This window comes from Schistocerca americana, chromosome 2 (assembly GCF_021461395.2).
Source record: "Schistocerca americana isolate TAMUIC-IGC-003095 chromosome 2, iqSchAmer2.1, whole genome shotgun sequence".
Classification (NCBI taxonomy): Eukaryota; Metazoa; Arthropoda; class Insecta; order Orthoptera; family Acrididae; genus Schistocerca; species Schistocerca americana.
Genome location: NC_060120.1, coordinates 571,706,552 through 571,719,413, shown reverse-complemented (window position 1 = coordinate 571,719,413; position 12,862 = coordinate 571,706,552). Strand labels below are relative to the sequence as shown.

The 12,862-nt window shown below is 41.5% G+C and overlaps 1 protein-coding gene across 1 annotated transcript in view; it reads right to left on the bottom strand.

The window, feature by feature from the left end:
• The window catches only part of LOC124594187 (proto-oncogene tyrosine-protein kinase receptor Ret-like), a 140,596-nt gene extending 136,022 nt beyond the window's left edge, over window positions 1-4,574 (bottom strand). Inside the window, exon 1 of the mRNA XM_047132543.1 lies at window positions 4,377-4,574. Coding sequence (XP_046988499.1) covers window positions 4,377-4,555 — 179 coding nt within the window. The 5' untranslated portion in view covers window positions 4,556-4,574. The remainder of the gene's footprint in view (window positions 1-4,376) is intronic.
• Between the last annotated feature and the right edge of the window lie 8,288 nt (window positions 4,575-12,862).

Below are 12,862 nucleotides of genomic sequence, written 5' to 3'. Positions count from 1 at the left end.
AGACCTTACGGTGGTCAGTTTGGTATCCCACTTCCCAGTCTTCGTCTGGTTATGAAAATTCAGACAAAAATCCATTGTGTAGTTTCTAGTAACTCATGTTTTCGCTTCGCTCAATCATTTGTTGACAGTTAAAATCACACAAACGTAAGCGTTTATCCATAAAATAGCTAGGCCTTGAAGAGATGAACTGGTTGACACTTTATTTACATAACTAGCAGCAGTTGTTAGCGGAATATTACAGTTTTCCCTCAAGCCACTAACTAAGTTTTCTGTACTAACACTGATTACCTTCAAGGAATTAAATATTTTTTCATGAAATTACATCTCACGCTGGTAAATTTAACACCTCATTTGGCCATTTCATATTCTTCATTTGGCTGTGAAAGTTCGGACAAATGTTTTCCTCAAATCACTAACCAAGCTTTTTTAATTAGTTTGTTTACTTTCAAGTAACTAAATATTACTTTGAAGTACTAGACGACACGCTGCTCAGTTTTATACCCAATTTGACCATTTACAGCTCTTCGCTTGGCTATGGAAATTGGGACAATAGTCCATTGTGTAATTTCTAGAGAGTTTGATCAATAAATACTAGGAAAAGTAGATACCAGCCAGAGATTTACTGGAACAGTAATTGTTACACGGGGGAAATGGTTTACAAAGCATTTGCTCGATTTATTCATGAATATTGTTGGTCATCAGTTTATCATCCTTACCAAGAAAGATTTGTAAAAGATATAGACAAGGTCCAACGCAGCGCGACGCGTTTGTGTTACAGGTTCGTATATTCGGCGCGGGAGCGTTACAATAGAGGCAGTGAGCTTCACGGAGAGGTTTACTATTCGAATTTCCGGAGCGTACGTTTCAAGAAGACTCACGCAACGCAGTCCTTTCTCCTACGTACTTTTAGCAAAGTTACCAGAGAGACTAGAAATCACACAGAGCTTTACAACATTGTTCCTGCGCGCCATTCGTGAATTTAACTGGTGAAGGGGGAGAAGTTAATGGTATCATTAGTATTATTCCTCTCAAATCGTAAGATATTTACATTTATATCTACATTTTCACTCTGCAAACCACTGTGAACTGTATGGCAAAGGATACGTCTCATTTTACCAGTTATTAAGGTTATTTCCTGTTCGATTCATGTATGGAGCGTGGATAAAATGGTTGCTTAAACGCCTCATGCGTGCTGTAATTAAATTAATATTGTTCTCACGATCCCTATGGGAGCGATACGTAAGGGGGCTGCAGAATATTCCAGTCATAATTTAAAGTCGCTTCTTGAAACTTTATAAATAGGTTTTCTCGGGATTGTTTACATTTACCTTCAAGAGTCTGCCAATTCAGTTTCTCCAGCGTCTATGTGAACCTCTGCTATGTTTCGAACAAACCTGTGACTATTCGTGCTGCCCTTCTCTGTATACGTTCAATATCGCCTGTTAGTCCTATTTGATACGGGTCCCACATCCTTAAAAAATATTGAAAGATGTGTCGCACGAGTAATTAATAAGCAATCTCCTTTGAAGACTGATTGCATCTCCCCAGTATTCTACCAATAAACAGAAGGCTACGACCTGCTTTAACCACGACGGGGTCTAGGTGCCATTTCCATTTCGTGTGAGTAAAAATTGCTGCAACCAGGTAGGACTTGCCCGTTTCCATCTGAGACTCAGTGACGTTATAGTTGTGGTATACTACGTTTTTGTGTTTTGTGAAGTGCATAAATTTACGTATATGAACGTTTAAAGCAAGATACCAATCTTTGCACCCCTCTGAAATATTATTTAGATCAGAATAGACATTTATGCAGCTCCTTTCAGACAGTACTTCATTATAGATAACTGTATCATCCGCATTAGTTTGAGGTTACTATTAATATTGTCCACAAGGTCATTAAGATAGAGTGTTAACAGCGAGTGCCCCAGCACTCTTCTCTGGGGCACACCTGAAGTTGCTTCGACATTAGTTGATGACTCTCCACCCAAGATAACGTACTGTGTCCTCCCTACCAAAAAATCCTCACGTACAAATTCCGCTTGATACCCTGTATGACAATGATCGTAGATGCGGTACTTTAGTCAAATGCTTTTCTGAAATCGAGAAATATTTCATTGAACTTTATCCAAAGCTTTCAGTACGTCATATGAATGAAAGTGTAAGTTGGATTTCTCATGATCGATAATTTCGGAATCCATATTCGTTGGCAGGGAGGGGGTCATTCTGTTCGTTGCATTTCTTTATGTTTGAGCTCGGAACATGGTCTAAGACTCTGCAACAAATCGATGTCAAGGATATTGGACGGAAGTTTTATGGATCACTTGTTCTACGCTTCTTGTAAATGGCTGTGGCCTGTGGTTTCTTCCAACTACTGGTCACGGTTTTTGTTCGAGGGGTCTATGATAGATTACAGTTAAAAGAGCGGCTACTCAGTCGCAAATTCAGTATTTAATCTCATAGGGGTTTGATCGGGCCATGAATCAGTGTTCAGTTTTAATGACTTCAACTGTTTCTCAACGCCATTGATACTAATACCTATTTCACTCATCTTTTCAGTGATACGAGAGTTAAACCTAACAATACCAACGCATTTTTCATAATGTTCGTAACCAAGGTGGGGTGGGGGAGGGTCGTAGGTTACGCCAACCAAAAAAATCTAACAAGTTAACAGGCTTCGTTAACTGTTATCGGCTTATATTAAGCATAATCTTTTAAAGAGGACGTGATGTGTTAGCAGGGTTCACAACACGAAAATATCTTTCAACACACTCTTAGAAGTATCAACACATTTTCAGTTACTTGTACTACAAAGGAAAGAGGGACGGGGTCTTTATGCTGAACCTAAAAAAAATTTAAAAATGCAAATTTCGCTGGTTGTTGTTGACTTTTACTCACGATATAATTTTGAAGGAGATACTCATGTGCCGCGCGGGATTAGCCGAGCGGTCTAAAGACGTTGCAGTCTTGGGCTGAGCGGCTGGTCCCGGCGGAGGTTCGAGTCCTCCCTCGGGCATGGGTGTGTGTGTTTGTCCTTAGGATAATTTAGGTTAAGTAGTGCGTAAGCTTAGGGACGGATGACCTTATCAGTTAAGTTCCATAAGATTTCACAAACATTTGAACATTTTTTGATACTCATGTGCAAGTACGGCCCTGAAACTAAAAATATTAAATGTGACATCCACTACGGAAAGTGACATCTACTGCTGAGACTTATAATTTTTTGAATAAATTTAACTGAAAAACGAAGAACATTTATTGAATCAGGTAGAAGAATTAAGTAGAAACAGTATACAGTGTGGTCCATTGATCATGACCGGTCCAAATATCTCACGAAATAAGCGTCAAACGAAAAAACTACAAGGAACGAATCTGTAATAAAAAATGGGTGTTCCTATTTTAAAAAAACGCAGTTGATATCCGTTTGACTTATGGCAGCGCCATCTAGCGGGCCAACCATAGCGCCATCTGGTTTCCTCCTTCAAGCTAGACGAGTTTAGTTCTTTGTAGTTTTTTCGTTTGATGCTTATTTCGTGAGATATTTGGCCTGGTCTCTTTCAGTGGTCCACCCTGTATATGTTTTCCAAAATTATACATGTAAAGTAATTGATCAGATTAAAATATTTTGTAAAGGAGCATCTCAAAACGGAGTTAGGCATATCTACTTTCGCTTTCCTACCTGAGTTTCAGTTGCTATCTCATCTGGGAGTGATTGTAGGTCGTTAAGTCGTTGGCTATAACGACCGGCTCCTCCGCCATAGCGAGAGTTGTTACATCTACATCTACATTTATACTCCGCAAGTTGAGGACTGGAGGAGAAGTGCCTTTCTAAACTGAAGCCAACACTCGCATTTGTTGTAAATATTAAGTGGAGTCTCTCCATACTCACACATGCATAGTAACCATCCAAAAAGATCTACTGCTACCTCTGTTTTGGTTAGTATCTAAAGAAAAGAAACGCTGAAAATGCAACAAAAGCAGTGATTTATTTTCGTCTGTCTTTCAGAGAAGTGTCGTGAGTGGCAAATTTGGAATAAAACCTACATTTATCTTGATACCGTGTTAAAATTTGCTTCTTTGCCAAAATGTAGGGTTTACCTCACTAATATATTGTGTAGACTCTCCCAATGAATGTCAACTTGGCACCTGCCTTACCAACAATTAATTTTATATGATCATTCCACTTCAAATCGTTCCGCACGCATACGCCCAGATATTTTACAGAAGTAACTGCTACCAGTGTTTGTTCCGCTATCATATAATCATACAATAAAGGATCCTTCTTTCTATGTATTCGCAATGCATTACATTTGTCTATGTTACCGACGTGCTCTTGAGAATTTGAGCATGCTCGTGACGGTTTACCAGAGTGTGCTTACTTGTAGAGAGTGACATTAGGATCTAGCTGCTTGTGGCCCTTGAGGTAGAGGATCCCGCCGACTGGAGTGACGGCGAAGGGGTGTACGGGCGGCGACACTTCGGCCAGCTGGAAGACGAGTCCGCTGGCTCTGTCGAGCTCCGCCATGCGGTCCGGCTGCGCCACGCGGCTGTACGGCATGGCGCCGCTGAGCAGCGTGGCCTCGCCGGGGTAGGAGACGGGGGGAGGCGCGCCGCGCTGCGCCGCCGGCTGCGGGCCCGCCACGTTCAGCCGCACCTCGGCGTCCGCCTGAGCAACACACGAGGGCGGTCCAGACAGCGCAGCAGGAGGCGCTGGGCAGGCAGGCGCCGGCCGGCAACCCGCAGCACGCAGTCAGGAGAGTGCTCGGAGTAGCAGAGCTTGGGACGATGGGTAGTGGTGGAGTTATGGGTAGGTGGACAGCGTGCCGCAAGAGAGAAGTTGAGGACTGGAGGAGAAGTGCCTTTCTAAACTGAAGTCAACACTCACATTTGTTGTAAATATTAAGTGGAGCCTCTCCATACTCACACATGCATAGTAACCATCCAAAAAGATCTACTGCTACCTCTGTTTTGGTTAGTATCTAAAAAAAAGAAACGCTGAAAATGCAACAAAAGCAGTGATTTATTTTCGTCTGTCTTTCAGAGAAGTGTCGTGAGTGGCAAATTTGAAATAAAACCTACATTTATCTTGGCACCGTGTTAAAATTTGCTTCTTTGCCAAAATACAGAGTTTACCTCACTAATATATTGTGCAGACGTAATTACACCAGAATTCTGAAACAGTGGTTTACTAAGTTTATTAAGTGAGGAAGTTAGGACAGGTAAGGTCAGTAGCTTATGAAGAAACACATCCTCGGTACGAAAATAAGCGTTTAATGTCTTCATTTATGATATTTAACCAACTATCGATGGCCTTTAAAAATGACATTCTTTCATCGAAAAAATCTGTAGTGCACGGAATAATAACACAGACAAAGTAGTTTCACGTAATAGTTTTATGCACGCCAGGTTAGCCGCGCGGTCTAACGCGCTGCTTCCCGAGCGGGAAGGCGGCTGATCTCCGGCACGAATCCTCCCGGCGGATTAGTGTCGAGGTCCGGTGTGCCGACCAACCTGTGGATGGTTTTTAAGGCGGTTTTCCACCTACCTCGTCGAATGCTCTTATTTCGCCTCAGTTATACTATGTCGGCGACTGCTGCGCAATCACTGTCTCATCATACGCGTACACCATAATTACTCTACCACACGAACATTTCGGGTTACACCCGTCTGGTATGAGACGTTTCCAGGGGAGGGGGGTCCACTGTGGGGACCGAACCGCACAATAACCCTTGGTTGGTACGGTGTGGGGTGGCGGAGGGGTGGGTGGACTGCTGTAGCCTGTTAACCACTGAGGGCTACAGTGGGACGAAGCCTCTCCGTCGTTTCTAGTCCCAGGTTTAGATGCACAATACACAATACAATAACTATATGGCAAAATACTCTTCTCTTCCATGCTATCTTTTCCAAAACTCTCTTCGACATCTCAAATGATGTATGAGGAGTGTTACACATATTTTATTCTGACGTTATCGCAGGGGAAACGCTATAGCAAATGAGTACGCTACATACAATCAATTTTCTCGAGATAGAGACCTCCACCTAAGTCTAAAGAAAATTCAATATGTTAACTTTTGCGCACTTTTTAGAATTTCGTGGAGTGTCTTACTTAAATGTAAATATCACAATAACTATGACCGTTAACGAAATGATGGGCACGTTGTAATGAGGCTGACATATAAAGCTGTAAGCAACGCAGAAACGAAAGTGTTTTTTTATTTTTATTTTTTATTTTTTTTTTAACCAGACAGATTTTGTAAAATCGATTCTGTTCTGTCAGCGCAGCATCCCCAGCCGGCCGAAAGCTACCAAATAATGTTGGCCTTCCGTTTCGAACAAACGAATGAACTCGTCCAGCGCTTTGGACGAAAATTGACACTGTGCACTGTCCGCCACATCCTGTGAGAAAACTTCAGTTTTAAATAGTAACTGATAGCACAGGTATTATAATAATGTTTTTAAAAAATAACAAGTTCATATTTATTTCAAATGTTCAAATCGATGTTTTTTCCGAGCACTTATTCACTTCCCGCAGAACACTGTTTGGTAAATTCTGCCTTAGACGGCCAGTAATACTGCACAACATTTCCTGAAGTCCACTAATAATGAACGCTTAGAGGTGAGACTGAGAGGTTCCGCAATAATATTGAGAACATCAAAAACTTTTGAAATATTCTGCATTGCCCGGAAATATTGTTATTCACAATATCTTTACGGATATCATTGTGCGCACTCTTATTTGTTGCTGTGATGTTGAAAATGTGTTCGAAACAAGACAAAAGAGTGTTATGATTATAGTGCATTTAAATATACAAATGACTGTCGTCATTGTGGGATGTTAGAGCAGGTGAGTACAGAAACAGAAATTTTGAAGAATGAATCGTATGATTTATTGCTCAGAAAATGCGAGAAAAGGCTCCGAAAGACGATGTTGTAAAAAATTAATTAATGCAAAATTAAGAATAAAACATATTAGTGTATGTATTATCGTATGACGCGTTTAAATAACCGTCTCAAATACTTTAAGGTGAAACTGCACTTGTAAATTTAAAGCCTTCGAAAGAATGCTGGTGGCAAGGTATCGTAGCATAATAGTTAAACGCTGACTTGGGGAAATTACATCTCTCATTGTAGTACTTTGTGTTTAATCGTCTGGGAGCAAGGGAAGGAGCTGAGGTAAACTCAAAAAATTGCCATTTCTTGATGTAAATGAGTTGGTCTATTTTGAGACGTATCATCACACAAGAACTAAATTTCATAGATGACAATAAACCAATCTGGAACAGCGCGACTGCTATGGTTCCAGGTTCGAATCCTGCCTCGGGCATGGATGTGTGTGATGCCCTTAGGTTAGTTAGGTTTAAGTAGTTCTAAGTTCTAGGGGACTGATGACCTCAGATGTTAAATCCCATAGTGCTCAGAGCCATTTTTTTGACACAATAAACATATTAGCCAAAAGGACTATTCGTTATCCACTCAGCATTCTTTACATATACAGTACTTCGCTAACGTATTTAAAACAACACACAAACTATTATACAGCATATGCTAAGGCCATAGTATTGTCTCACTGCGATCAGCGACGCAGTATTACATTTGGCTAAATGAGAGGTTCGGCGCTATCATGGGAAAACACTTCTTAAAGTGTATAAGGATTTTGTATTCAATAGAAACATCGTACTCTAAGTCCAAGGCAGGGGGAGGGGCAGGCAAGTGCCTCTGTATGGGGAAGGCTATGTTCACTGACAACCATTTCCAGTGATGTATCAAACGTTGAGCCACCAACAAGTAAGAAATTATCAACATTTTTTTTTCAGTCAACTGCAAATCTTTCAACAATATTTCGTGAGTGATCTTTGAAGCTCCTTGACCCAATTTTCTATTAATCATTTTTTTCTGCTTGGAGCGATGTACAGCAATCACCACCGCAGCAGCATCTTTATCGTCAGTATTCCAAACCACAATATTATTGTGAAATATCATTGATCCTCTATGAGCCACTTAAGGTTGTTCGATGATTTACGATATTTAGAAAATATCAATATTGTCGATGTTGGGAGTTTAAAATTGTATGTTTCAGCATCGAAAATGAATTCTTTCAAACGTCATGACATTGATGTTAAAGACACAATATCGACCATCGATCATGGAGAAGCGGGCTACTTATTGCCACTGTCAATACTTTTTCGTCATTTAAAATGTTCAAATGTGTATGAAATCTTATGGGACTTAACTGCAAAGGTCATCAGTCCCTAACCTTACACACTACTTAACCTAAATTATCCTAAGAACAAACACACACACCCATGTCCGAGGGAGGACTCGAACCTCCACCGGGACCAGCCGCATAGTCCAGGACTGCAGCGTCTTAGACCGTCATTTAAACTTGTTTCTTAACGACACTAGTGCGACACATCTATAATTTGCCAACCGCGGCCATGGAGGTGTGAAGAGGGTGGGGGAATATTTTTGAACGAACTAAGGCGAGAATATTGGTTGCTGTTGTAGCTAAGCGTGGACTAATGACTTTCATTTTCGTTCAATTCATGCTTACGTGGCGTAGAGTATTTTTAGTTTAATTGATAAAACTGATACTTCGGCTCGTGAAATTGCATTTTCCGTTTATGGTACGTAATATTAGAAGTTAACCACGTAAATATGAGTTTTAATAAGCAAACCAACACACCCAACAATTTTTCAGGTTTCTGTATTGTGTCAGGTCTCGAATAGGTTTGCTCTTTTGGTTTGTTATTTCGAAAGTCAATTATTACGAATAACAAACGCATTCAAGAATTTTTCACTCACAAGAGGTCTGTGTAAACATTAACGATTATTACGAAATCTTACGGCAGTATAGGAAGGCCACAGATGCCGACGAGCGATGTCAACGAGTCACTGACATTTTGTTTTCTATTTTTTGATGTTTACATTGTTACTAAAAGCATTACAACATCGGTGAGCATTATGTGTCACGCTAGATGTAAAGTGAGTGGTAGTACTTACTTGGCAATTGAATCTCAATGTAGACAAGTGCAATGTGCTGCGAATACACAGAAAATAGATCCTTTATCATTTAGCTACAATATAGCAGGTCAGCAACTGGAAGCAGTTTATTCCATAAATTGTCTGGGAGTTGGCATTAGGAGTGATTTAAAGTTGGTCGTCGGTAAAGCAGATGCCAGACAGATTCATTGGAAGAATCCTAAGGAAATCCAATCCGAAAACAAAGGAAGTAGGTTATAGTACACTTGTTCGCCCACTGCTTGAATACTGCTCACCGGTGTGGGATCCGTACCAGATAGGGTTGATAGAAGAGATAGAGGAGATCCAACGGAGAGCAGCGCGCTTCGTTACAGCATCATTTAGTAAGCGCGAAGGCGTTACGGAGATGATAGATGAACTCCAGTTGAAGACCCTGCAAGAGAGACGCTCAGTAGCTCGGTACGGGCCTTTGTTGAAGTTTCGAGAACATACCTTCACCGAGGAGTCAAGCAGTATATTGCTCCCTCCTACGTATATCTCGCGAAGAGACCTTGAGGATAAAATCAGAGAGATTATAGCCCACACAGAGGCATACCGACAATTTTTCTTTCCACGAACAATACGAGACTGGAATAGAAGGGAGAACCCATAGAGGTACTCAAAGTACCCTCCGCCACACACCGTCAGGTGGCTTGCGGAGTATGGATGTAGATGTAGATGTAGATACCTGTATCATTACTACAAATAGGCCTGCCAACAGGTCATAAAAAATATAAGAAATGTCCACTCAGGTTTAAATCTCAGTATATGCCTCAATCAATAACGAAGTGCTTCGAGAGAGCATTGCGTTTTAAAAATATGTTAATATCATAACGAACAGAACAACAACAGTCGTTGTGAGTGAATGTGTTAATGATACACTAAACCGATGATTATTGTATCAGTTTATCGTATCTAGAAGTGATTTGTAGCTTCGACTGAAAATCTAAATTGTGTAAGAGAAACAGCTAGAAAGCGAGGTTCGCCTCAAACCCCATAACAAATTTGCACTTGCTGAGTGTGAGAGGATGTCAGGGTCATCGGCAGCTCCTCCTGCCCCCGCAAGAAATTAACTCCGAGGGTGGAGCGCCGGCTCGCGGCGGGAGGGACGGAGACTGCCGGCAGATTAACGGATTCCCCGGGGGAGTAATCGCGGCACTGCGGCGACGCCGGGCCTACCTAATAAGCAGTTAGTCGACAACGCTTTCCTCTTCCCGTAACAAACTATTATCGCCGGCGATTTGTCTCAGTTAAGTGTGTGCATTCGTTGGGGTCATTATTTCCCTGCTGTGGAACTGCGTGGGATTCTAATGAACTGAGCCTGTGAGGGAGCTTCCTGCAGCATTCAGACTCGTGCGGCTTCAGTTCCCCTGCTTCCTGCAGAGTGCCGCTGGCAGCAGCGAGAGAGTGCCAGTCGAGTGATTGGCTCCTGATAGCACCCCCGCAGCTGTTGTAGTGGTATCGAGTAATTTACGACACTTTTTACATTTCCTTACTGCTTGATAGGATGCTAACTTGATTTATCTCGTTGTCAACGGGAAATACCGAATTAAAGATAATGCGAATGATCAGACGAGCGTCAAGCAAATGCTCAAGCTCTAAGAGAACAGCAACTGACATTCATCTGATGAAAGTACTTCTCTTGCGTATTTTTGTCCTCCGCAATACTCTGTGTGCTGCTCATACGTCACCGTTATTGTAGTGAGATCTCTTTTCACAAGGCTTGGGCTTCAAGCAGGTGCGAGCGAGCATTGAATGAGTTTATTCATAAAATCTGCTACATAAATTTCTGGCCCTCTCTTCTACGTTCAGTGATTTCGCTAATTGACTTCCTGCACATTTTCGTAATTTAATCTGAAGAATAACTTCGTACTGTGACACGCAAAAACAGTACATGTGTCATTGTCTATTTCCTGAAATATGATAGCGTGCTTAGAAAAGGAGCAGAAATATTATGTATGATCATTATCTCATCCCTCTATAGACTAACAAAACTGTCAAGATCATTAGAAAAGTGAATAAAACTGCTTTGAGAAGAATATTACTTGTGTATCGACCTCCAAGGGGATTAATGCATCAATTTAAAAGTGAGTAAGCAGGAGTTACGAAACTTAAATGCACATGCATGTGAGAAATTTAAACCAGATTTATCATTTCATTACGATGTAATAGTCGTCCAGAAAAGTACATGCATATGCATGACCTAAGAGATCTTCGAGATCCACGACACAGACTGAGACGCAGTGATAAAAGATGCCCTGAATCCACTGTGACTCGCTACACGGCGGTGTGGATAAAAGGTATGCTCAGCAGTAAGTGTGCTGTGTCCGCCTGCTTAGCTGAGAGTTAACCTGTTTGCGTATCATGCAGAGGGACTGGGTTTGACTCCCGGCAGGGTTGGACATTTTCTCCGTTAGTGGACTAGGTATTGTGTTGTCCTCATCGTCCTTTCATCATCATCGACTCGGAAGTCACCCAATATGGCGTCACGTCAAATAAGACTTCCATCCGGCAGCCCAACTTCCCCGGATGGAGCGTCCCGGCCAACGATGCCATGACATCATTTCGTCGTGTACTGTGTCCCACTGCGAATATGATGCTCTATGCAGAATATTTCAAAAAGATTAATCTGATTTCATGAGATTCATGTTTTGTAAGCATGCACATACAACCTTGTGGACTTTTTAAGGAGTATGCCTGGAATTACCGCATTCAGTGCTGTTGTTATTCCGCGTCGTACTGCAACGAAAGTTTCTCGGCGGAGAGTGTCATAGACGAAGTCTTTCACAGCTCCCGCCCCACAAAAAAAAGGAACTGTAGGGGTGGTGAGCGAGTAGCAAGAAGGAAGATATTGGCATTTCTCTGTGGAATGGCAGTATTCGCAACTTAAGACAAAGTGACAAAGGGAACTCGCTCTATTCAATTTAAGCGCGGGAGGAATGAAATCCGGAGTTGTGGGCATTTTTTTTCTTTTGCTGAAAGTAGTTGCAAGGAGAGGCTGGAGGTTCTAACTCTGTTCTTGAGACTTGTATGAGCCGTATGCATCAAAGCGAGTACTGTGTCAGATACTGTGTTCAACACTAAAACTATTAAGTTGTTGCTATAAATAAAATAGTTCCTCACTCAATTTCTGTTTGCGTTTCCTCGACGGTAGTTCATCTTTTTCTTTTCAGATGTGTTTCCAGGTCCTTACATGTAGTCACAGTGTTCTAATGTGGACATAGTATGTATGTGTGCTGTAGTTACAGGCAGATGGAAGAAGTCAGGCTTATCATTCAGTGCTGCTTATTAAATGTGTATATTTAAATCGATTTGCTGCTGTCAATTTTCCGACGTCGATATCCCTGTATTGCGCAGATCCTTCGAACCCCTGCTTTGTCCTCGACATATGGGCAGTCGGAGGGCCCTGGTAACTTCTTCTTAAGAGATTACCCTTGTCTTACGGAGTGAGTGTTTTACAGTGAGAGAGTTCGCTGAATTCGTTGGTGGTGTTTTGGGCAGCTGAACGTGTGTACCTTTATTTAGGTCACTATAAGATGACTAGTACTTCACAATACCACATGTTAAAATGAAAATGTTAGTTACAACACACACACAAGCTAGTTTCTACAGAATACAGTGAAGTCACGAAAAATGGCAGCAGTTCGAGAATAGATGAAACAAATAGCAAAGGCCATGGAAGTTCAATATGTCGTTACAAATGAAATGTTCTGTACGAAACTACCAAATGCAAACAAGCGGTACTGCAATCTACTTGCTGGATTTTCTTTTCAGCACACAAATTCATGTTTGTGAGTGAGGCTGCTGAATGATTCTGTATGAACGAGAAAAGGCATGTGAGATTTCC